Below are 27,802 nucleotides of genomic sequence, written 5' to 3'. Positions count from 1 at the left end.
GGTTAGAACAGCTATTATAAATGTGTTTCATTCACACAAAATTAGTGCCTAAGTTATCAGCTAATGTGAAATTTTAAGTTGTAACCTTCTAGAAATTTATTCTTTTTCATTACACAGAGGCTGTGACTGTAAAATATAGACTGACAGTTTATTAAATGGATAAAATTTTTCATTAAATGCTTGCCATATTAAGTATCTCAGTAATTTTTCCAAGATGGTTTGCATGAAATCTCTGAAAATCTTTCTTATGAGTAAGCATTACAATATGTAGGTTGCTAGATTGTGCTTTGACTTAGAATTAAACTTATGCCTTCTTAAATTTGAGATTAGAAGTATGAACATCATGAACTTGCAGTAGTTGATCATTCTTTAATTAGATTCTTTGTTTTTTTTTAGCCCAGAGGGTTGCCATTTTGCATTGGTTCACTCTAAACGGCATTTCACTTTTCAAATTGTTGCCAGCAAATATTAGAGCTCTGCATTATAAGGAAATTAAATAATAAAGAATCTGCATGAATGCATGTATGTTTCTCGCACTGAAAAAACAATGGTACCTAGAGGCATCAAATTTTAAATAATTTAGTCCTCCACTCGAATATGGGCATCTGGAAGCCCGAATTTGGAATTAGTATTAGTATGCATTTCCTATTTTGTAAAACTTAAATGAATTTCTGATTAACAAAATCAATGATTTCAAAGCAAGCAATGGCAACACTGTACGGGGAGGGGGGAAAAAAGTTTTTATCTTCAGCGCGCGACACTGTGCATCGGAAACTCTGATTTTCGATATCCTCTTTTTTAATTTTTTTGTAATATTGCTGTTGAATATAATTTTACAGGTTAAGGGTGAAAAAAATGATATTTAATAAAGGTAACTTACAAAACATAAAAAAAGTGTCCCTTTGGGCATAATATAAAATGATTATTTCATATTAATGCTTTCAGATTTTACACATATGTAAATACATATCTATATTTTTTAAATAGGTGGCTTTGCAATCCCTTTCTAATATTGTGTTGGATATATTTCCATCTGTATGCAGTACTGATGGAGGCCAGCTCTTCAAGTATTTTATTTCACCTGAGCACTTTGACAAAAATTTGCTGTAACTAGGGATATACTCTTAAAAGTCTGTAAATGTATAGGGAAATAATATGATTGTAAAGCTATGGAATTAATGGCCAGATTCCTTTTTTGATAATGGATTGTACTTTGGAGTTATATCCCATTGTAAGACAGAGATGCTTCAAATTATAAAGAAAAATAATGAAGATTTATATTTTATCTATATTTTTGCCATTTAATACACATATGCATATAATGGGGGGGGGGAAGTAGTAATTCAAAAATTCAGCTTTTATTTATACCTGTAAAGGCAGAATTTTTACTTACATGCTTCAGTGCTGCAATCTCATTGCTTGTTTGCTTTAAATACTGATGTTTAACTAATTAGTGTTTGTTAAAAAATAAAGAACAGCTTTAGACATTTCAGATGCATCTGTACATAAATTGATCATCTTGATTTCTGAATACATATAACATGTGGCAAATTCTTAGCAAATATATACTGTGTTGTTTGATACTTATATCTCCCACGGAGTGACTACCCAATGGCTGAAAGATTAAGGCTACTAAAATATCCTCACTTGGCCCAGGTCTGATTTTTAATTAGGGCTCACTGAACAAGTTTTTCATGGTTTTCTTTATGAGGGTAACTGAAATACAGTATAAAGTCCATTATCCGGAATGATCTATAATCCATACCTCAAAGCCACAAACTTTTTTTTTTGTATGCTTTACGCATGTGCGTTTAGCACAAAAAATGAAGCAACTTAAACAACTTACATTGAAAGAAATGTATAACAAAGTAAGCAAGTAAATATTAAGCTCTCTCTCTTTTTTTTTTTTGTGTGTGTGTATGTGTGAATTTAGATAACCTTTAGATCATAATTTCTCTTTATGCCTGTAATGCGTTTACGTATGCGCATCTAGCACAAAAAACAAAGCAAACAACTTACATTGAAAGAAATGTTTAATAAAGTAAACAAATAAATATTAAGCTATTTTGTAAATTTTGATACCCTTTAGATCATAATTGCTCTTTATTTCATAAATTACGGTTTAATATTTTTAATTGTATAATTTCTGCTTGCCATCTTACCAGATTTAAATTGATGATCTATAATCCGGAAAAACCCCTAATCCAGAATCGCCGAAGTCGCGACGAGTCTGGATTACGGACTTTGTACTGTATAAGCCAGTGATTTCAGAATGTCCTTTACAAAGGAATGCCTCTTTTAGGCATATAGCAGTCATACGTTTCTCACACCTGAGTAAACATTTACAAACCACTGCAGTATTTTAAACTTTTTTGTCAGTCTGACTGTGTTTTAATGTTTATGTGAATGACACCCTGAAAATTGAAATAATCATCAGTTAATGTGACTAGATGAGACAACTGTAAGACTCATAAGCTGGATACTGTAAGTACGTCAAAGGAGTCTTCAATCTAAATCTGGGAAAGACCCAGTACTTCTATAGTTACTGTTCAGAAGGTTTGTTGTTTAAAAGATAAACCTTTTTCTTGCAGTCACTTGAAAATAATTTTATCGAGTAGTAACAAGTTCTTTGCGTCTAAAAGGTCATGTTTCTTCTCATATTCATTTATGTCTGTTTTGTGTGGACTTATGTCTTTGAAACCAAATATTAAAAATGTGGCCAATTCTACTCCTGTTATTAACAAACGGGCCTTTTCGTTTTTCATTGAGGCCTTGATCGCTCTCTACCTTGAAGAATTATGACTTTTATTAACTAATGACTGCTTTTTCCATTTTACTCTTACTTTTGTGGCCATGTTAAGTAATTTTAGCTGAATTAGCCATTTTCACTTTTTGAGGCAGTTCTTATTTTTAAAACAACTTGACTGACGCCATTTTGAACTTTTTCCAAGTCTTTCGACCCCCCCCCTTTAGTTTGTTGGGGCGAGTTCCCACCAACGGACAGTCTTATCACATAGGCTGTTGCCCAGTGACTTTGTTTACCCCTTCTTACGTCACACGACAAGTAGGAGAGCGTTGAAAGACACAGAGGGGAGTTACAACCTCTTTCAGTTTATGCTTCACGATAGAAAAGACTGCATAACCACAGGTCTGTTTTTTATGTTTCTTTTTCAAAAAATTTTTTCTTGGTCTTAGCAAGACCCACACTGTTAGATTTCATTTAAATTTAATTTCAGATTTCTAATTTATAAAGGTTTAATTCTTTAAGATGGCAGGTCTAGCCCATACGTTATTGTATATTTTGACTAATAGCAGACCGCTATTTATTATTATTTTTATTATTGTTGTACATCGGAGTTGCATTTTCATTTTTTTACACCTTAATGTGTCATTTTGAGCAGACGCGTTGGGAAATTGGAACAGAGAATTGAGACTAAAAAAAATTTTTAGGGCAATTTATCTAATTAATTAAAAATTTCGTAACGCTAAAGTTTCAATTGTCTGTTTCGGCGAAACGCGTAATGGGGTTAGCTTGGTTCGACGTTTAACCAGAAATTTCCCTTGAAAAGCCAGGTTAGACCTCGAATTGAGCTAATTTACCATTTTCCACTTTATAATTTTTATATGTTTTTATTTGTTTTTACTTGTTGCATCGATTGGTTTTTTATATGTTTTAACTTGTCACATCGATAGGTATTTAATGTATTTTTTGACTTTAACTTGTATCCAACGATTGTATTTTATAATTTACATTTTATTTCGCTTGTAGCCTAATTTTTCACCCCTCAATGTAATTGTTTTTTTTTTAAAACTGTGTTGAACTTTTTCTTGGAGCCACAGCTCCTGATAACTTTTTGGCGAGCTAACTACAATTTCTCTTCTCATTTCCTTAAGTATATATATATATATATATATATATATATATATATAATAACAAAAAAATTATTTTAAATATATATAAAATAGCAAATAATTAAAAGCCTTTACTTCATTCAAGTATATGAGACTAGGACCTGACAAACGGCTTACTTTTAAACAGGAGTGTTTTTCTACTATTAGCTAAACAGTATCTCATCAGTATTAATTCTTCCAATTCCTTTTGGTCATATGCTCATATTTATTTTATATAAGGGAAAAAAGTGCTGGTCAGATAGCTCATAAAAATTATGCAGTACATTGTAAAATTTGTAGAAGAAGCTACTGTAATATATTGGTATTACATATTGTATCATCTGGAAAATTCAGCAGTTTTTTAAATCAAGTGCATTTTCTTTTAATTATTTTATTACTGCTGATAAAGAATGAACTTTATCAAAGGAGATGTTTAAATATGGTCTTTTCTGCTCACTTTCTGTAATTCTAGTATCTTGCTATGGCATAGGTTTCGTTCAAATGGCTGTTTCTGATTACACAGTTTGAAAATGGTTTGAGAAGTTTAAATACAGAAATTTTGCCCATGCAAGTAATGCTCTATACAGTAATGTTACATGATAGTAACATCAAGAAGGAGGTTGCATCCTAAAAAAGGAATGCTTTGTGTGGGGGGGGGAACTTCGGAGAATTGTATACCATTTTTTGTAGATATCCTACTCTGCGAAACCTCATAGCATTTAAAAGAGCCAAAGCAAATGCATGAAAAGCAAGAAGGCAGAGCCAAAGGAATTCTTGGATTTCATATGTGTCATCAATAACATCCTCTATGCCTAGTAAGCGGGTTTGGGAAAAAGTTCAAAAACCATGCAGAATATGTTAAGACCGCTCACTTTCCTTTTTGGGAAAAGATGGCTGAGTGATTAGCTACATAGAAGAAATTGCGAATACTATTGGTGAGACATTTGCTGCCATTTCTTCCAAGAGAAACTATTCACCTGCATTTCTTTCTATCCAGCGCTCAGAAAGAAATTCCATCGCATTCAACTCTTTCAAATCTGAGTCTTATAAAAGAGACTTTACTTTGCTTGAATTAAGGAGAGCTTTGTTGCAGACACATAGGTCTTCTCCGGGTCTTGATGGCGTGAATTATGAAATGCTAAAGCATCTGTGCTATAACTCACTGATTGCCCTTCTCATTCTTTACAATAAAGTGTGGAAGGAGCATAATTTTCCCAGTGCATGGAGGAGAGCTGTTGTAATTCCTATTGCTAAGCCAGGGAAAGATCCAAGAAATCCCTCCAGCTATCGGCCAATTAACCCTTACGAGTTGCATATGTAAGCTGTTTGAAAACATGGTAAACAGCCGCCTAGTCTACTTCTTGGAAAAGAATAATATTATATCGCCTTATCAAAGCGGTTTCCGAAAGAGGAGAACAGCCGTAGATAACATGCTTCTCTTCAAGACAAGCTTTTGTAAGAAATGCGGTTTGCAAAACCGCATTTGCGGTTTTGCAGCTGAGGATGGTGGTTCGGTAAAACCATCGAAACTAGTCCTGTGGAAATTTTGTAAATATAACGCTGATTTTTGTTGTTTGTCTTCTGAATTTGTGTTTAATCTCTGTTTAAGGGGAAAACAGATCACTGTGTACATGAGGAGAGCATTCTTCTGTGGGAAAAAAAGAATGTAAAATAATAAGCAAACTGGACATCATTGGAATAAATGTTAAAATGCACAAATACTTCTGCTGTAAGTGGGCATTGAATTCACAAATGCTCTTCAAAGTCTATAGCAAATTTGCGATTTCATTATGGGTGTATATTATCATAAAGTATCTTTTCATATAATGCAGCAAGACTGTATTAATTGTAATGGAAACCACCTTTTTATTGTAATTTTTAAGAGATGGATATATTTGAATAAATTGTAGCAAACTGTCTCTGTGTCTAACAATACTTGTGTTTCTGCTTCACTTGTTAGGAAAACTGTTTAAAATGCTTGGTATCTTGCAGGAAATAATTTTTTTTTCCAAGTATGTTAAATAATAATTTTTTTCAATAATTTCATTCAAAGATGATTTATAAGTTCTTAATAATATGTATATTTGAAGGTTTTTTTTTTTTTTTTAAGAGGTTGAGGTTTTGGTTGATCTTAATATAACTATCAAATCAAAAATAAAAGGGAGGAGGAGGAGGATTATATTGTTCTTAAATACTGAAAATCTGTTTTGGTGTTGTGTTCTTGGTAGATGCAGCTAAATCCTTACTTACAGTTATAAATTTTTTTCACTTTAAATATGAATATAATAAAAGTGCAAGCTGAAAATTTTGTGGGAAACATGGTTTTGCTCTAGAATAGGGACTCCCCCCCCCCCCGTGTCAGTCTGTAGCAAGCAATATCTGCCATGTGAATTCTGACAGCCCAATAAAATTTAGTCTTGGTAAAGTTGTCAGAATTAAAAGTCATAAAACTGCCTGGGTGAAATGCTTGGGTCTTGTGATAGTGAAATTCCAGAAGATGTAAAGGTAATTCAAAACGGTCGTCAAGTAGTGCCTGGTGAACGGATGGACTTAATGAACTGCTATTGACTTTTTCTTAGACGTTGATAATTATAATGTTATTTGTGTGTTTATTGTTCTGTATTGTTATATTTATATTCACACATTTATAGTTCTTAGTTCAATTTCATGTCATTCGTTAAAGTTTATGTGTATTATATATGTATACATTTTCACTGCTTCAATTTGCATTGCTTTTAAGGCTCGTTTTTAAGGAGGACGTTGTGACTCCTGTTAAGTTTAGCATTTCCATTTTATTATTATTTAATAGTTTGTTTTGTAATTTTTTTTATGTTTGAACCTGGCAACCAGTTTTGTTTTTGAATTTGAATATTGTGATCGGAAAATTCCTGTTCTAAGCAGTTAAGTAAGCAGCAGTTAAGTTACGTTACTGAGATACTGAATGCTTTTTATCATTAAAATGTATGGATCATTTGATCATTATACTATACATGTAAATAGTCGCATTAATATGTATGTGTTTATAAAGTGAAATAAATTTGATATTAAACAAAGTTGTTGGATCTTGAGTCAAAATACATACCGATGGCAAGATTATAAGTAGGAGCTCTAATAGTAGGAAGAGAGAGGCCAAACTGGAAAGGGTGGAGTAAAGTAGGCATGATGTTATATAGGGTACAGAGTTCCTCAACACAAGTGATAAATGATTTGTATGTTTTCAGTTGGGGGGCGGGGGAATACTTATTCCAATGTTTCAAATTCGATCTTTCATACTTATCACAGAGTTTTAAAACCTGCTTTTCTCTTCTAAATTTTAAAGACTCGGTGTCAGTCTGAATCTCTATGGCAGCAATTTGAATGGAACCAGCTGCACCAGTAATAATCCTGAGTGCCTTATTTTGCATCAAGTTAATATCTTCTTGACAGGTTCTGGAGGCAGTGGCTTGCAAGTTCACTCCCCGTACTCCAAAGCAGGCCTGACATAAGTTTTATATGAGGTCAAAAGAGTATCAGTCAAGGAACCCCAAGTGATGCCAGGCAATCTTTTTAAAAGTTTGAGTCTATTATTTCCCCTGTTAATCATATGGACATGGAAATGACATATACTACATGGATGATACTTCATCATGGCATATAAAAAAAGTGATGTATTATCCAATTCATTAAAAAGCTTGAATTGTAGTAGTATTATTTTATGGTTGGCAAATTCTGGACATTGCCAAAAGTTCTCTTGAGGATATATGAAATATTATCTAGAATATTAAATCTGTCCTTGCAATCTGTCAAATTTTGCTGCATCTCCTTTTCCCTTTCGTGGTAATGAGTTTTAAGTACAGAAAACTTTTAAAAATTGGTTGAAAGCACATATAAAAACAATTTTGTTTTGCGTTCTTAATTTTATATTGTGTCTAGAAATGATGGAATGATATTTTTAATAAAATTAATTCAAGCATTTATAAATTAGATGTGTAAAAATGAGTGAACTGCTTTAAGGCTGAATATTAAGTGCCTGATGTAGAAATGAGTAATTTGGAATAAGAAAAGTAATGAAAATATTTATGTTTACCCAGCTAAGGATTTAATTTTATATGTCAAATGCATAATGCCTCAAATAATAGCTTATATTTTAGAAGACAAAAAATTGCGCTTTTAAATCGAATAACAATTATAAAAAAAAAAAAATCCACTAGAGAAACGAGAAACATTAGGAGTAAGATGTATTAAATATTTATATTCTGTCTGTGAATGAAATTATTATATTATTGATGTAATGCACACAGAATTATGATACGAGGGCTATCCAGAAAGTAGATTACGTTTTGGAATAAAAAAATAAACAAAGTATAGGAAACAAATTTTATTATATACAGATGAAAGCCACACTCAAATACTACTTTTCTACATAGTCACCATACAAATTAAGGCATTTATCGTAGCGATGTACGAGCTTGGAAATTCCTTCGTCGAAAAATTCGGCCGCCTGCGCCTTCAACCACTTCGTTACCTCTTCTTGCCTTCCATCTTGCACAAAACTTGTGGTAACCAAGCTTTTTGCTGATGATTTCGTGCAACAAACTTCGCGAAATTTGTGGAAAACTCAAAGAAAGTTCCGTTATTGTGAAATTTAGATTTTCACGGACTTTAGCATTGACTTTTTCGAGAAGTTCGGCGGTCACTGTGCTGGGTCTCCCACTTCGATCTTCGTCGTGAACATTGGTTCGGCCATTTTGAAATCTTATGACCCACTGATTCACTCCACCTTCAGTGATAATGTTGTCCCCATACACTTCACGAAGCTGCCGATAGATTTCTATCGGTTTACAGTTTTTTGCAGTCAGAAACCTTATTACTGAGCGCAGCTCGCGGGATTTTCAATTAACACAGACATTTCAAACCGTCACAGTATCTGAACGGAGCACAGCACGAACCTCTCACTAGCATGGCTAGATGCAGACTGAGCTGCGCAACGCTCTGACCCCAAGATGGCCGCGCTAGCCCCGCCCCTAGCGGACACAGACGGAAACGTAATCTACTTCCTGGATGGCCCTCGTACATTTGAGATTATACATGTTTGAGTGAGGTTAAAATAGCTCTAACCAAAATGAAATCATCAGCTGTTTTAAAACAAAGGAGGGGGGAATATAATACCAAAAAAGTACTTCATTTGTAAGATTAAATTTTGAATTCTATGAGAAAATTTTGAAGGTGAATTAAAATATTTCTGTAGCATTCAACTTTCAAAGTCATCTTTCATTTAATTGTATATGAGACTTAGTTGATCCCAGGGGCAAATTTAGTAGTATTTATTAATATTTATTAATTTTTTGTTCAGACAGTGTTATATTTTCCCCTTTTGAATAAAAAAGGATTCGAGGCTAATACTATTTCCTTCTGTTGCATGCATAGAAAGTTAATGTTATACGTGCTCATTCAAAGTGAAATTTTTCAAGTGGTTAAGTGTTATCAACCAAAATTTATAACCTTGCATTGCCAAGAAGTTGGAGGTAAAAACACTAAAGAATCTATGGGGCATGTTGAAGAATTCTTAAGGTAAATGTGTTCTTAATTTATTGTATATATTTAATTTTGCAGTTATAGAATTAGATTGTTTCATTACTAATATAATAGGTTTTTAAAATTAAAAAATTGACAAATTATTCTTGATAAATGAACATTTAATACTCACATGTACACAAACACATACGCACGTATAAACCATGTCCAGAAAAGTGATTACACAGCCTTTATTTTCACAACTGTTAATCAAGGATATCTACTTCCAGTTACAAAAAAAGTTTTAAATAACATGAATATTCATGCTTTAGCCCACCCTTTTTTTTTTTCTTTTTTGTTCAAAAAATTGAATTTTGCAAATGATACAAAATGTATTTTTTATGCAGTTCCCTGGGGCCTGTAATTCTTACATTCAGGAAATTTATATCCCTGTTATGAAAAATAAAACACAAGCTTAACTTCCAATATGACAAAAATTGTGTAAGATATTTAATTTCAAAATTTGGGATTTTTGGCATCATTGTCAATTTGCCTTGAGATGCCTTATTAATAAATATATTAGAATAATTTGAGGTGATTTTTTTCCTTCGGAAATGTCATTCAGTGGTATTCTTTTGTGGTTTACTAGAGGGTAACCTACTTTAATTTTCAATTATCATCCATATTGTATGCTGAATGAATTATCTAATTAATTGATAAGCTTTCAAATGCTGAGAGGATCTCATTAATTATAAAGTTTTATTATTTTAGAATCATGATATAATATTCATACAATGAAAGTCAAACTAGAAATATTTTTCATTTTAAAATTATTCAAACAGTGCTACGAGTTGGCTGTTTGTCAATACTAAAGTCTTCCAGTGTTTTCTAGTACAGGGGTTCTCTAAGATTTTGTAAATAAAATTTCATTTTTGAAAAGCATTATGTTGAATAATACTTATAACAATTTGCATAGAATGCTTATCAGTTAATCTGTTGGGTCATCTAAAATTTTCTGATGATAAATACAAATGAAACTAAGCAGAAACATAGGAAACCTACATTGAACTTTTTAGCATCATTTTATTCCGAGTTTTTGCCCCTATAATTTTTGTTTTGGTTCTGTGACATCTCTCAAGCACCTGAAAAATTTACATTTTAAAAAATCATTAGGATCATTCTTAAAAGAAGTTATTGACATGTTGTTAAATAATGTAAAAAAAAAAAAAAAATGAACTGCAGGCTATTCAGAGATTCTTTAAGTAACCTGAAGTGATGCAAATCCAAGAGGGCAAGGTCTTGAATATGGGGGTGGGTGACACAAAACATCTCATCCATGCTCAGTATGTTTTCGTCTGACATTCATCGAAATGTTGGGCCAATCATAGTTGTGATAGAAAGGTTGGTCACTTTTAGGCTCTTTGCATTGATTTTTTTTTTAATATTAAAACTGCCATTTGGAAGCAGTATTTTTCTGAATTCGTCTGATTTGGTGGCAGCAATTTGTAGTATATAATTTCTTTGTAGTCTTTCCATGCACAAAGCATTAATTTTTTTTGGATGCAGTCCCCTTTTGGTATTACTAACCAAAAGAGTTATTTTGGCTAACCTTATGATCTTTCTCATGTAATGTTGCATAGTTCAGAGCTGAAATTTACAGGCTTGTAGTTCTCAAACTACCTTGGAACTGTGTCATAAGAAACAGCACACATTTTGCTGGCAATCTAATTAGCATTTTTTTTTTTTTCCATTTTAAAATAAATGAGCATAATATGACAAAAATAACTTATAGGTTCTCTGTTCTTAGCACTGTTCTGAAAAAAAAAAAAAAAAAATTGTGCCCAGCACATTCTAGGTTAGGTTATTTAATTATGGCAAAGCCTCGAGGGCTATCTGCCTAAGAGGAGGGATGCCTTCGTGCAGGACTTTCTAAGGGAAACTGGCTCGTATACATGTTACACATGGGGAAAACCACGAAAACACCCATGCAACCAGCCCGTTCGCAGGATTCGAACCTCGGATCGAAGTACCAGTGTTCAGCGACTTTACCGCTCGGCCGCTGGTGGGCCTCCAGCACATTCTAGAATTATGCAGTGCGAGTAGAAAAGATTGTATTTGAACATGTCCACTTTGATCAAGGTTACTCAGTATCAGAAGTAATAAAATAATAAGAAAACATACTTCAATTTGAACAATGCAGAATTTTTCAGATGATGCAATATTAACATCAGAAACCTTTTTATAAACTTATATATTATCTTCGTCATGTATAAATGTAAACATTGTGTTCAGTTTGTGCATGGTCTCTGAATATGATTTCAAACATGGAAATTAAATAATCTGGTTCAATTTTTTGTATCTGAATTTAAAATTTTATTTTTTATAATTATGAAAAGTGTGAAATATTCTTAAATATAACTGTAGCGATCCAGGATTTGAATAAAAAATTACATTATATAGGTTTTTACATAATTATTTTTCCTTAAATTTAAAAGAGTTTTATGTAATAATATGGTTGCAGTAGCACAGGAAAGTTATTTGCTACCAAAATTTTAAAGTGTTTATGTGTCAAATGTCATATTTTTACCTTTATTGGCAAAAGCAATTTGATGGACAAATATTGGGTATATTCTGCTGTAACTTTGATTTTCAAAAACTCAGCAAATTTTGCACATTGTTGATGGCAATGTTCTAAGCATGGCCAATAACATATTATAAATACGACAGTAATATATCTGAATTTCATGTATGGGAATTTCAAATTTTATGAAAATTCTAATTCAGAGTTAAATAATAATTAAAAAGTAAATAGTTTACTATCTGCAAGATTGCATTTTAACTAAAAATAAAAAAGAAATTTTAACTAAAAAAAATTAAGAATTAAACAATATTATTTTAAAAAGAATTTTTTAAAAATAATATTGTTTAATGCTTCTATGCACTTAACCAGTAAAATCCGAAGATAGTAAAATATATAACAAAAATCAGAAGTTCAAGGAAGGGATATATGTAATAAGCAACACTATAGAAATAAATTTTAATCTAGATTAAAAGTTGTGTAAAGAATGCAGATAAAGTAATTTGAACTCTGAGAACTCTGAGAGGGTTTGGGTATGATTTTGACCTTGTCGCATTTAATTGTTGAATATGGATGCTTGGTGAAGAATTTAACCAAAAATTTGCTATTTTCTTTAATGAAGTGGCTGGCAGAGAACCCGGAGATACCTTTTTTATGTTGAGTAATCATTGTTGATAATTTTCTGGATGTTGAGTCATATATTGAGTTTCTGTGCTAGTATCTTTGCTACAGTTTGGTATAATATATATATGCCTGAAGTATCTACTATGGCAATGTCTGATTTATATGATTATAACGATTTTCAGACTGATGGGACTGGGGTAATGGAAAGTTTATAATCAAATCTTCTAAAGATGGAGTACATATGTGGAGTGATTTGGTACTAGGGAGAAATTCCAATAAATTTGCTATTATTTGATCAGTAATGACTTTATTTTTGTAGAAGTGATTGTAGAAGCTATTTCCCCCCCCCCATTTTTATGGTTGAGTTTTTCCTTATAATCAAGAATATATCTGTTGTTTTTAAACACTTTTAGTTGTAATTATATTCAGTTTCATAAAACTGGTGTGCAACAAAAATTTTTGGCTTATTTTAAGTAAAAGGTTATTTTAAGTAAAAGTTTTAAGCTTTTATTTTTTACTTAAAATGTAACTCTGAAACAAATTTTATAAAAATTGTGAAATATAAGTCTTTACATGCCCCTGTTCCCTATGATTATGTTAGTAAAGATTTACGCTCATTATAAAGAATATGGCATTAATAGTGTGACTCAGGTAGGAAAAGAAATTTACTGAGATGATTATGACATACCATGTCAGCGCAGTTTTGGAAGTTCGGCTAATTTGAAAATTTTAGTAATTTTCTGTAATGAAAATGTCTGTCTGTAAAGTGATTACAGGTTCCTTGAGCAGATGCTGACAAAGTATATATATTCTAAGCCTTGTATGATATGTGTTTTATGTTGCAGTAGTAAGCTGCCCCTGATTTGCAATGTTCATCCTGTAGTTTGATTTCTATGATGAATGAAACAAAGTTCTGCTCAGATTTTTAAACTGTTAAATATAAAAGTCATCAGTGTCACATCATGATATGGTTTATGCTGCCCTTATCGGTATAATATTTAGTAGTCCTGGCTTCTGTATATTTCATTGGGTTTGGGTTTGAATCCTCTGGGAGGCATGATGTTTGTGTGGCTTAATGACATTATAAATATATGGTGAGCTGAAGTCCTGTTGAGTGGCTTAGCGATAGCGATTAGGAAAGAGGGGTATCTTTAGGCCTTACCCTTGGGGGTTGATCTCCATGAAAATCGGGACAGAACTGAGCAAAGTGATCCTGTGGCCTATTATGCTGGTAAAGGCCCATGCAATTTAAAAAGATTCGAAGACAACTATTGATTTAATATGAAAAAACATCTTAATTGCAGATATTTACAAAATTTAGAAGCAGTAGATATGCAAAAATGATAAAGCTTATTTTCAAAACATAAAATTTTACATCAAAAGATTAAAGGTGCTATACAAAATGCTGTTTAGTGGAACTGACTTGCAATGATGTGTAGCAGGTGTTGGCAACCTTTTTTTGGCTGTGGGTTAAAATCAACCACAATGTGTGTATTAAGATGTTTTGGGCCAGTGGTGTTTTCATTTTAAAACCATCAGTTTGGGTGAATTATAAGTTTGTTTGAGAAAATAATTCTAATATGCTTTAAACTTTAAACGTAAAAATTTAAATTACAATTTTACGTATAAAAACAAACGTAAGTGAATTTTATTTATAACATTTTAATAACAAAAGCATCTGAATTTTTGGTGTTTAAGCTCTGCCTGTTCTTACTTAAAATAAATTTTGTGCGTGAAAATATTTGCTTGCATTTATAAGTTGAACAAAATGCCGATTTTTTTCGCTACTGAAGTCATTCTTGGACTACTGAACATCTCAGAGTGCATGAGGAGAATTGAGCTAACAGTATTAATGTTCTCAGATGTCAAAGAATTATAGAACAGCACTGCCAAACTTATCAATTTCTTCTTGAAATTATACTACAATTTAAATTTAAAAATAAAAATGTGTGTTCTTGACTGGAACTTTGTAATCAAACAAAAATGTTATTGTTATTTAGTTTCAATTAATGTTTTTATATATTCTTCAAGTGTTTGTTTCATATTTGCCTTTTACCTTAGTTCTGAAACTGAAGTGGGTTGCTCTGTGACCTGTGGGTCATAGAATGCTCAGACCTGGTGTATAAAATTGTCATCCTTTTTTCATGAAAGTGCCTGCTGTCACAAGGGCCAATTTGAAAGTTTTGCCATATGGTCATTATAATCCTGGTTTTTGGTATCTGTGTTTAGTATCTTTGTCTCCTTTTGTCATTCAACTGATTGTCTGCTTCATTTTAGTGTGCTTGCCCCCCCCCAAAAAAAACACCATATACGAGGGATAATATGCAAGTTAGATAAAAAAGTGCAGCCTTAACTTTTAGTCTCAGCAGTGATGCAGTTCTTTCTGAAGAAGTACAGAATTGCCTCAATGAAGGCAATGATGCCTAGATGCATGAGGAGTTATAGTTTTGGTGCTTTTTGGACTTTTCATTGCTATAATTTAAAAAAAAAAACAGTCTTGGTTAGCTTTGAACCATTTTTCTGAATAAATATTAGATGAGAAATTTTACATATTCTGGATGTTTCAGAAGTAAAATATTTAGAAGAAATGTGGGAATACAATTTTTTTTTTTTTTTTTTTTTTTTGCTAAAAGTTGGAGAATAGAAAAACTAAAATAATTTAAATGGATTGAATTTCTTTGTTCCCTTTTGTTTTGGGGAGGGTTAGCACTCATTACCTTTTTTTCCTACAGCTTAGAAACCAGCAGAATATAGCTAACACCATGAAATATGTTCTAGAAGAATCGGCATGATTGGTGGAAAAATAAATTACAATAAATAAATAAAAATATAAAATATATCATAAGGGCAAAAATTTTAATGCTTCAGTTTAAAGCATTTTTATAATGAGTTAAGCCATCATGTAATTCCTTTTTTATAGCAATGTTTTTAATTACATAAAGCAATGAAACGGTGCTTGAAAATTTTTCATCATTAATATATTTTCAAAAAACTTAATTTTATGGAATGCCTTTGTGTGTTCCTTATGGTTCCTTGAATATCATGATCTTCCTTTACGGCCATAAAGACTGTTCATCATTTAATACAGCTTTCATGAGTCACACATGTAGCTTGAAAGGTGAAGGTAGAAAATTATAGAGGATTTATTTTCAGCATATAAAATTTCTGAGTTGAATGAATTGTGTGCTTTTAAAAGATATAGAGTGTTCCAAGCTTGTGGCATCATTCTGGATGCTGCTATGTAAAGAATATTCTTAACATCAGCATTCAGTATGTTTAGTGACTATAAGGATGTGATCAAAGTTCATTTCTTAACTATATTTATGTAATATAAAATGAGCTGAAAACTTACCTCATCTGAGAAATCTTGTGAAGAGACCTTGCTTTGATTACAAAAATTAATCTTTATTTATGTATGTTATATTACTCATTTGAGGAATGAACATTGGACATTTTTATTGGTTGTCACTCTAACATCATGTATTTCATAGAACTTGTTATGTAATAATAATGTAACAGGCAGATGCAGACATTCTTTTAATATATTTTGTTAATCGAAAGTGGGAAAACTAACTGACTGGATTCTTGTGCCTCTAGGATTAGAATTATTTGATAGTTAAGCAGAGCAGGTAAATATGATTTTCAGCAAAACAGTGTACCTTGTCAAAGATGTCCACATGACCACACACTTTGTTTAAATGTTTATAATATATTTAAATAAAAATTAAATTACTTCAGTGCTATTCTGCTTTGATGTCAGTTTTGGTGAGATTATCCACATTTAATATTTTGTTCTCTCTAAGTTTCTTGCTAAAGCATCTGTAATTGCATACTGATAAGTAATGAAATGTTATAGTGTTTTTACATTGGTTGTAGAAGTTTTTTTATTTATTCCTTTCAGGAAAGTGTTAAAGTGTATATAATTTGTATTTTTAGAGCTCTCATGACCAGTGAACAGCTGTCTCCTTTTGGTCAGTTAAGGATATTTCTTGATGAAGATATCAGATGTCCAGAAAAATATACAGTAAGAAACATAATCAGTTATTTTTGTAAGCCTTAAAAATGTTTCCTATTAAATTCTTTGTTTTCCTTGCATATTGCTTTTATTAAAAGCATTTTCATAACAAATCTTTGGTTCTTACTCTGCATTAATTTAATCCCTCTAGTTTCTTTTGATCAAATAGCTGGCAAACATATTTCAAGGGGACTATGAATTACTAAACTCTTGGTGTATTGGGGTAATACTGTGGAACATGCTTATGGTTAACTAAAAATCATTTAATCTGAGGCAAAAACACAGGAAAATAGAATTACCCATATTATAATACAAGTAACAGAAAAATACTAAGCAGTTTATCTGTATTTTCACCTAATCAATCTTCAGATTTTTTTTTTTTTTTTTTTTTTTTGACTGTGTAAAATTAAATCATCATTAAATTAAATTAGTAATGGATCACACTTAAAAACAAAAAGAATAATGTATGAACAACACTTGTTTTTCAGTTGAAGTCGTTATGTACCAAATTTTGGCTGTGCACTTGATTTATTTCTATAAATGAGCAATTTTAACTAATAGTGTTCATATGTTCCACAGTACCTACAATTACTTTATATATTTTGCATTAAAAACCATTCCCAAAAACTATGATGTCATAAGCCATCACTCTTGTTATCACTCTTGAGATTTAGTACTTCGTAATTTTTAATGTAGATATTTTGAGTTTTTATGTATTTTTGCCTTCTCGCAAAGTGAGAACTGAATTAATTAAATGAGAAATACTCAATCGTCTGTGAAAAACTGTTTCTGTTTTGTTTTGTTTGCTTAATTTCTTTTATACATAGTTCTAGCTTTATTATAGTATTTGAATAGAACATGTAGCAACAATTAGATAATTCTTTAAATGATATACATTTTGTGCATTCTGAGTTATAATGTGAATGAAATATAATACTGTTAAGTAAACCTAGCGCCAGAGTGTCGCTATGGTAAACAAAGTGAATTTTAAAGAATGCATTTATTCTATTGTGGTTTATGCGCTGTCGGCGAAGTAGGTTTAATTCAATCTAATAAGTTTAAATAAAATGCAAGAAAAAATGCGTGTAATTTAACATTCCGTACCAGGAAGTCATGTGGTGTACACATCAGATTTTTTTATTGGTATGTCAAGGGGTTCAGACGTTTATTTTATTTGTATGTCAAGAGGTAAATGTAATAATTTAATATACGAATAAGAATTATTTATTTAAAAATGGTTTGTTTTATTGTGATTTAACCTTTTTAAGTGAGTGAAATTTAATGAGAGTATTAGAGGACTTGCATTTATGTCCAAATCCTGTGATTTCAAATGAGTTAGGAAATTGTACTTGTATTTTTAAATTTCTCTGATTTTAAAAAAGTTTAGATTTTACAATATTAATTTCACACTATTATGAGATCTGAATATACTGTAGCCATTTTATTTGGAAATAAGACGTCTGTCAGAAAAGAATTACTTTTAATTCTTAATGAACATTTACATTTCTAATAATTTCATTATAGCTTATTTCTTTTTCATTTAAATATTAGAGAAAAATATCTGTGCTCTGAGCTTGTCATTTCACCCTTACAATATACCGTATTTCTTCATGTATTCCCCCCTCTCCTATTTTATCTCCTAGCCTTTTAGGACCTGATTTTGAAGATTTAAAAAATATTTGCATGATTTCCTTTCCTTGCTGCATTCAAAGAACAAGCTTCCCTAAAATTTAAAATGGATTCTTCCACATGGTGATTGTTTTCATTTATGCAAACCCTTGGAAACTACTTGTGAAGGTCACACGGAACCTTTCCCTTAAATTTTTAATCCATTGTTCCCACCAAGCCAGTTTTCACCAGACAAGCCGATTTTTAGATTTGTGATCTGAATTAATTGTCAGTTTGTCCGGTTTTTATAAAAATTATGATTAAATAAAGTAAATTTGCAAAAATATTTTTGAGTATTTTGTTGGAACAGATAATGAATATAACTTGACCTTTATCTAAACTGATCTAAAGGTTTCGAGTGACAAAATGTGAAATTTTTAATTTCTAACCTGAAAATATTTATTGTAAAGTGAATGTTAGTTTCACTTTATAAGTTTTTAATTTCTGTTTTAATTATTCAGTCATTCAACCAGTTCTGAATATACATATATATTATAGTATATATGGTAAATGCATAAATTAAAGAAAATAAACAGTTAAAGAGATAAAATTCACAATTTTTGCCTTGTTGCTGTCTAAACCTTTTGTTTAACTTAGACAATTATAGTTTCTTTACTATTGAATTTTATAGTAAAGCAAAAGCAGACAGAGCAGTTTATTAATTTTAACATAATTAATTAGTTCAATATTTTTAACAAATAATTATAAATAATAAATGTAATAATAGAAATATTTACTTTCTATTCACCATAAATTTGGAAAAAAATAGGTTAATTTTTTAAATTAAATATTTCATTTAAAAATATGCTGGTCAGAAGTTTTAAAAAGGTAGCAACACTGTATTGAACTTCGTGCCAGACCAATACAAGAACCAACTAGCCACAGTTTAGCAAACATGAGCGGTCAGTCAATCTAGTTTGAGTCAGCTGCACATTCAGCTTCTCTAATTATTTATGGATGATTTGAGGCCTAAGGAGTAGTAGAGAAAACAATAAGAATAAGTAGAGAAAACAATAAGAATAAGAACAATAAGAATGTATGAGATTAAAGTTATAGATAAGTTAAAATGAAGATATATTATTAGGTACTGTAATGCTGCTATGTATTCTTCTTGGAATGTAGGTTTCCTTTTAAAGAAATAATAATATTTACATGTTGCTTATTTATGACTACTCTTTTTCATTTCTTAATTTCTTAGCTGTAGCTGCATCGCTTGGAAATTAAATTATTCACATTATTTCCCCCCCCTTTTTTTTTTTTTTTTTTTTTTTTTTTTTCTGTTAGTAAAAGAAAAAGGGGAAAATATGTGAGGAAACATAGTGTGTTAGTTTTATTATGTGATGTTTCATAATTTAGTTTTGTCAAATAGAGCATTTGAGTGCAAAATTTAAAAAATGATTGTTTTGAAGGTCTTCTGAATTTTACAACAATTTCAGTTGTAAATGTTATGATGTTTGGAACTGAAATTTAATTTTAATTTTCTTTCAGTATTTATGCCTGTGCAAAATTTAAAAACTGATTGTTTTGAAGGTCTTCGGAATTTTACAATAATTTCAGTTGTAAATTTTATAAAATTTAGAACTGAAATATAATTTTAGTTTTCTTACAGTATTTATGCCTGTGTCATTCTTTTTTTGTTAGGAGATTTCAAACATAAGTATTCATTTAAATTTTTTCTAAAGCCTGCTCTTACATTTTATGAGAAATATTTTGAACATTAAACTCTAGTAGAATTGCTTTTCTTAAGTGAATCTTTGACCTGCTGTGTAAAGGATAAGCCAAGCATGAGGAACATCCAAGTCCAAATTTAATTTAATGTAGGTATTTAAGCCTCAAGTTGTAATGTAGCATGTACAGAAAATTATATATTTATATATACTCACACTGTACAGTTTCGATAATCTGCATACTTTGGGACTAATGGTTGTTCAGGTTGTGCTGATAATAGGTTATAACTTTCTGACTTTTGTTTACATTTTGCTCTTTCTAATTTCTATATTATATGTATAGATTATTTGCTCATGAATAAGTAAAATGCACTCATACCTTAATTATTTTTTAATACAGATAGATCTGTTCTTAAAAACCGGTACAAGTGTCGAAAAACATAATGGAGAGATAAAATAGGAAAATATTTTAAGAAAGTGAAGAATGCTTTTCAAAATATGCATCCGATAATTTTGTTGAAAGGAAAACTGCATCTTTTAAAGTTATTTTTACACTCTTAAATGAGAGAAAAAGATTATTAATAAAAAATTACAAATAACTACACAGCTCACAAACACCCTCTTAATAAGGCTTTCCCTAAATTGAATCTGTTTGTTGATTTCAATATTATATTCTGCGTAGGCACATTTTGATTAATGACACTACCAGAATTACTGGAATTAAAATTTTAAACTTATAGGAAATCTCTCCCCTCTTTAGGCTCTTTTTCGCTATCATATTTTCTATTTTTAGAGCCAGAAGAAGCTTTACAAGGGCTGTTTTCAAAAGCATGTGTGTATTCTTCCACTGATGTAAACATGCTCATTTTGTGAAATGTAAACAAATGAGCTGTGAACAGCAAAATGGCACTGAAAACATGCATAAAGGAATTTTTGACATATGTCACGTTTTAGAGTGTCATAAATTTGTATGCTAAATAAATTCAAAATTAATAACAACAGTGGAGTATGTAACCAAAATATGGATTTATATGAAGCAAAAAAGTATTCAGCATGGTGTTCAGTCCTGTGGTTGCTCTTCATTTCCTGCACACTTGTCCTCAAGGGGTTAAAGAAGCATTGTACTGCAGTTTCTGTCTTTCTTTATTTATTTAATTAGTGAAAAGGTAAATTGCTACTTTTTATTTTTATGCACATATTGCTTTAAATATTTTTACAATATTCTTTTATTCTAAAGTGCTTAACATGGTGATCTCTTGAAAGTGGAATCTGATTTAATGTTATAATGGTAGAAAACCTTTTCTTTATGATAAAGCTCATGGTTATGATGTGACTGATTCAAGTCTCACTCTAGACATTGGCTCTTTCTCTATTAAGGTACAGAAAGTCACTATTAAAAAAAAGGCATTAATGCACTATAAGTTGCAGGGCAAATGAAGAAACTTTTAATAAAATCGTAACAGCAGACACCTAATGTTTAATGATTGGTTACTTCAAAAAGTCCATATGATTATCCAAATTTGCTGTTGTAGAACATTTAACATGTGTTATCATAATTGGTGGTAGTAGTCTTTAAGTTCAGTTCTAAGTGGTTCAGAATATTACACAGGAGAGTAGACTATTTCTGAAGGAGTGTTCAATTACATGTTATGAGCAACAATCATGCTTGTATTTATTAAACTCTGTGGTTATCTATGTTGCTGTGATATGCTATTACAGGATTCGTACAGTCCTTAAAAGTCCTTAATTTTTTTGGAATCAATTTTTGGTCCTTAAAAGTCCTTAATTTTGGCCCAAATCAGTAGAAGGTCCTTAATTTTAATCATCTGAAATTTCTGTGTTGTTTTTACGACTGCCATTTTGAGTGTGAATTAGCATTTTGGAGAAATATTTTTTTGCGATTCACTGATGTTTTTTTTTTTTTTTTTTTTTTTTTTTTGAATGGGTTTATGGGTTGTAATTTGTTTGTATTTCTAATATTTACTCGAGTTTCATGGGATACTCGAGTTTCAAAGCAAGAAGTGAAACATCAGCATTTCGAATTTCATTTTTGGTAATAAAGAGCTCTTAAACAATTTTCGCTTTTGGGGATGTGAATTCTTTTATTAAGCAGTTCTAAATTTGTCGACTTGTCAACATTTTGGCAATTTTAACGTCAGTTTATATAGAAAATTTTTAATTCTGAAATCTGGGAATTTTTCGACGATTTTTTTTTTAAACATTGTAACATTGATAAATTTCATTAAAATAATGGTAATATATTGAAATTATATTTTAAAAATAACATTAAAATAAACAATTTTTATTTTTCGCTGTTATATTATAAAGTTTCATTTTGGCAACTTATTATACAATATTTTAAATCTGAAAAATAAACAAGGTATAATGCTATAAAGCACATTTTACAAAAACAGCTCTTAGCAAATGCAAAGTTAGCTGTGTAATTAATTAAAAAGTCTCCTTTTTAATTTTTCATAGTAAGCGTTTTTCCGATGTAATTCTCTCAGAATATTCAAAATTCTCAGAATATGCGTCAGTTTTCTTTATAAAATTAATTTTATACTTTTATCCCCCCCTTTTTTTCCCCCAAAATATTTCTGGCTCTTTGCTGTTACAAAATTGGTTGGGATAATTTTTCTTTAGTATTTTTGACATTGCAGTTTGGAAAATTTAGAAGGATTTGAAGGCAAGATTTATAGACCCTCGATTCTAGATGATTTGAGAAATATGTGACAAAGTGAAAAATGTCTCCATGGTATAAACGCGTAATGGATGTATTTTACAGAAAGTTTGCGATTAATTTCTTACTTTTTGGAGAACGTCTGGAAGAACAATGAAGGCATAATATTTGAATGTTTTACTCCTGCTACTAGAATCTTTTTCTTAACATGTTTATCTTCCCTTTATTTTCTCTACTTTTCACTAGACACAAGCATGGAAAATATCAAAAATGCTTCTAATCTTATCACTTGGAAAGAAAGGAAAGATTATAGAAAGGGATTTTTTAATTAATAAAGAAATAAAAAACTTACAATTTAAAAGGTCCATCTAATATGTCTTAGTGCATCATACACAGAGCTGGCACTAGAAATTTTCCCATCTGATTCAATCTCTGTGGATCCTAAATTCAACTGCATAGTACCTTTCTAAATTCTGCTTCCAATGCCTGCTCTAAATTATAAAAGTTTTGCTATTTCTAGATTTTGTTGTTTGGTGTGTCACTAAATTCTAAAAATTCTGCCACACCATCTCTGTAACCGGTCTTTACCATATATATTTCATATTTCTTCTGAATTTCGTATTACTAAAGAAATTAAATTCGTCACTTTTTTCTATACATTCTAAATGCATTTAGTGTTTTTTGGAAAAACAGACATCTTTAATTAAATCCAAAAATTCTAAAATGAAAAGGAAACATGCTGAAGAAAGAAACTGACTACATAAAGAAAATTATTCTTCAAAGATATGTGCAGTTATTATGTAAATTACCCAATTATTTATAATTTCAACCTTTACTATAATTTTCCATTTCTGTTTCCTCATATGATAGGGTTACTGAACCAGATTAAATTAAATTGTACAATCTTTGACCACTAGTCCACATTTTTAGTTTGAATTTGTGTTTAATTACGTCACCGTGAGCTGTAATAGATTTTGTTAGCACATCATTTATGCATGCATTTATGTTTTAAGTTCTTTTTAAATAAGAGGCTTATTTAAACCTTTGTCTGATATTGTAGTTACTTTCAGACTTAGTGATAATTTGCTTGACATCTGTCTGGAGGGTTTTGGACTGTTTAGCTTTTACCAGATCAAGTAAACCCTCATAGGTACATTGTGGAGTGGTTGACAAGTTAGGAGATAAAGCATGCAGAAACTAGTGAGAGCATTGGTTTGCATATTAGCAAACTAGCCAAAATGTTTGAGAAGGCTTCAAATTAAAATGACGGATAAATATTTTGTTGAGTGTTGTTGTTACAAACATACATGTTTTGTAGCTTTTAATGTGTAATTTTTCTAATATTATTTAAGAATCAGTGTCATAAATTACATGTATTTTAAACTGTGAAATTTTATTAGATTTTGATTTTAATAGGGCTTTTTTAACAAATATTGTTGGAAAAAAAATTTAATAGTGGCCATGTAAATGCATAGTGACTAAGGTTACCTATTTACCTAATTTAATTATTTATAACTAACTGCTTGCCCTTAAAAATTATCTCCATGTATTAAAGCGAGTTATTGCCTTTCATTAATCACTTGCGCTAAAAAGACGTGCCACGCACGTCAAGATGCTTTTGTCTCAAACCATGCCTAAAAATGAAAATAACGTGGTGCACACGTCGCCTAACAACGAGATTGTTTATTTCTCGAGTTACAGTTCTGGATTGTACTCACAGATGCGGAGCTGCGTAAATGAGACACTTTACCGCTTGTTATATTGTAGCGCATGGCACCGCAACCGTGAAGTTTAGTCGTAGCGCCAGTGGTTAATATTCACTGTGGTCACAAGATAAAACACAAAAATGTAGAAATTCAAGTAAAACTTATTCTTTGCATCTAGTGAGACTTAAAATAATACAACTTATCAACTTTGGTGCTTGAATGGCTTATTGGAACCTGAAAGTATATTAACTGGGTTACAACCCGTGGAATTCTGCACAAAGCTATGACACTAACTGCATCAAACAGAGCTTGACTAACTTTCAACACTTGCTAACCGTGCCTACATCAGGCCTTTCAAGTTTGTTCTAATCAGCAGGTCTCTCTCTAGACAAGCAGCAGCAGTGATAATATTCAGTCTTTTGTTATGAATCATGCTGATTATGATCTTACTTCTCATTTTAACCTCTGCCGTTTGACATAAAATCTACCTGTTATTAAACCTCTACACCAGCAGTTCTCAACCTTTTGACTAACGTGTACCATCTAAACAAAAATTGAAACCCTTTAGTACCATTACTACAAAGTACTACCACCATCAATCTTGAACAAAGCGCAGATCACATAAATTTACGAGTGTTAAGAGAAAAAACTCAATCAGGATGTTGGGATTTTAACTTTTGAAAAAAATAGTTTAAAATACTTTGCTTCTTTGTGTACCACCTATTTTTTTCTTGCATACCACCAGTGGTACACGTACCACTGGTTGGGAACCTCTGCTCTAGACTGATCAAGTATGTGACAAAATGAGACATAAAAAAAAATCAACATAAAGCTAACTATTAGTAAAACGTAAATGTCACTTATCTTCTTTCAAATATGTCCAACCTCTTACTTAATATTTATAAAAAACTTAATATTTATTTGTTTACCTTGTTAAAAATTTCTTTCAATGTAAGTTGTTTAAGTTGCTTTGTTCTTTTTGCTTATACTTTCTCTTTAATTCTGTAGACAGACATAATCTCTTGTTTAGTTACATTGTGGATGTCCTGTAACTGCTGTTTCGAGAATTCTGACTAACTTGTCAATCAAAATTTTCTCATTTTCAGTAACTTCTCTGTAACTTTCTTCACAAACAGTAGTGGTATTTTCTGGATCTAGAACCATGCTACAGATTTCGCCATTCATTAATTGATTGATGATTGAGAAGCATTGTCATCACAATGAAAACCTTCTTTTATATTATCTTCATTTATTATTGCATATCCACATTTCTCTACAAAATCCGTTAATTGGAAAATTTCACCTTTGTTTTGTGATATCTGAAAACCTTTAAAATTAGCAGCTATCATCATCAAATTTAGCTATCCTACACCATACATATTTGGCTATGCATCATGGGCTTGGCGATTAACGACAAATTGTTCCGTTAAATTTTATGTTGTTTCTAATGCGCACTGAGACAATTAAGCCTGAATTGTATTAGTTTAGTTATTTATTATACTTTTGCCCATTTCTTGCACATGTGTAAGGCTTATCAGAGTTCTGAATAAATAAATTCCCACATATACTTAAGCCTTATTGAGGGCCGGCACTAGATATCTTACTGCCTGATGCAGTCTCTGTGGGTCCTAAATTCTGCGACTCGATGCAACCATATGGGCGCTGGTTCTGGGTTTATATGAATAACAAATCGTTTGTTCTTAATTCAAATAGCCCTAAATGTAATCTTTGGATCTATGAGTATCATCAACAAAATCTATGTTTAGCGTATGGAAAGAAATTGTTGGTAAATTTTTCCTCGTCAACATTTTTAGCACATTTAACTTAAATCTGTAATCATTGACAAGCGTAATGTCAACATAAAAGGTTACCATACTCCTTTATTATTCAATTACTAACATAAAAAAATTGTTTAGGCATCGCTACGTGAGTCATTACTCAAGTTGTCATGTTTTGATAAACATGCAGTGATGAAAGGAAAGTACAATAAATAATGATTTGCAAAGTTGACATCAGATCAATGATGGATCTATGTGGAATTTTTCCATTTGAGATGTGTGCCTAGCAGATAGGCAGCAACAGAGCCAAATTACTGGTCATACAAATTTACACTAAAATGATTCTTTCTTCAATAACAAGGTATTTTATGTAGTGTTGAAGTGAAATTAAGAATTGGGACTCTCCAGATGTTTTATTATGCGCAGAGGGGGAAATCAAATATGCATGTGTAAAGCCTACGAGTAAAAATGTTTTGGAGGTTTTTGATGTCCGAATTTTAGATCATTCCAGATAATGGACATCCAGATTTTGGATTTTATACTGTATTTATTTGTTTACTTTATTAAACATTTCTTTCATTGTAAATTGTTTGAGTTGCTTCGTTATTTGTGCTTATACTTTCTCTTCAGTTCTATAGACGGACATAATTGTTCAGTTACAAAGTTTTGCTGTTCAAGTACTGTAGTTGGTATGTCAAGAATTCCGACTAACTTGTCGCCCACCAGCAGCCGAGCGGTAACGTTCCTGAACACTGGTAGTTCAGTCCGAGGTTCAAATCCCGCGATAGGCCTGGCTGCATTGGTGTTTTCGGGGTTTTCCCCATGTTTAACTATCATACGAGCCAGTTTCTCTTAGAAAGTCCTCCACGAAGGCATCCCTCCCCTTAGGCAGATAGCCCTAGTGTGCTTTGCCATAATTAAATACACCACATCACCACCGACTAACTTGTCAATCGAAATTTTTTCAGTTTCAATAACTTCTGTGTTCTTTCTTCACTATTGGTAGTGGTATTTTCTGGATTTAGAATCATACTACAAATTTCGCTGTCCGTTAATTGATTGATGATTGGAGCATTGTTATTGCAATGAAAAACTTCTGTTATATCATCTTTGTTTATTACCACTTCTCCACATTTCATTTAAAAATCCATTACTTGGAAAATTTAACCTTTGGTTTAAGATATCTGAAAGCCTTCACATTTGCGGCTGTCATCTTCATCATCCTTAACATGAAATGTTGGCCATAAATTATGCCAAGCAGTTTTTAAAGTATCTGAAGAGACCCAAGATCGTGTGATGCTCCAGAAAGTAGATTTTACGCTAAAATATTTCAGAAATTCTTGAATAGTCTTGCCATTGTTCAAGAAGTGTAACAAGGATTGAAAAAATTCTAATTTATATTTGCATTTTCAGCATGCACACTATTCTGATAATATCCATAGGCTGAATGATGGACGTACAATTTGGAGGAAAAAATAATACGGTTACTTTGTCTTTTGCTAAAATTTTGAGTGGCATATGAGCCAAAGAGTTGTCTACAATCAGAACAATTTTTACGTCAGGCCTCCGTAAACCAACCGAATTCTTCCAAGCCTTGGGTATGAAATAATTTTCAAACCAACCATTCATTAACACTTTTGTCACCCATGTTCTTTTATTTGCATGATATATGATGGGAAACATTTTACTCCTTTAAATTCTT

At 31.2% G+C, this 27,802-nt stretch overlaps 1 protein-coding gene across 17 annotated transcripts in view; it reads left to right on the top strand.

Annotated features, from left to right (window-relative positions):
* Nucleotides 1-27,802, top strand: part of LOC146995590 (inositol polyphosphate-5-phosphatase A-like) — a 214,360-nt gene that overhangs the window by 140,818 nt on the left and 45,740 nt on the right. For 13 of the 17 annotated variants that reach the window (XR_015043160.1, XR_015043161.1, XR_015043159.1 and 10 more), the window contains one exon: nucleotides 16,523-16,635. Coding sequence is in view for 14 of the 17 variants with exons in the window: in XM_085824465.1 (XP_085680591.1) it covers nucleotides 16,523-16,635 (113 nt within the window). In the remaining 3 variants the exon portion in view is untranslated. Of the gene's footprint in view, nucleotides 1-6,741; nucleotides 6,792-16,522; nucleotides 16,636-27,802 lie in introns of all 17 variants that reach the window. The other 4 variants (XM_085824475.1, XM_085824474.1, XM_085824473.1 and 1 more) reach the window with 2 other exon arrangements.

This window comes from Stegodyphus dumicola, chromosome 9 (assembly GCF_044657685.1).
Source record: "Stegodyphus dumicola isolate Sdum_Otavi_A_Nest chromosome 9, ASM4465768v1".
NCBI classification, from domain to species: Eukaryota; Metazoa; Arthropoda; class Arachnida; order Araneae; family Eresidae; genus Stegodyphus; species Stegodyphus dumicola.
The sequence above is the reverse complement of the archived record's forward strand: the minus strand, read 5'-3'. Positions and strand labels throughout refer to the sequence as shown.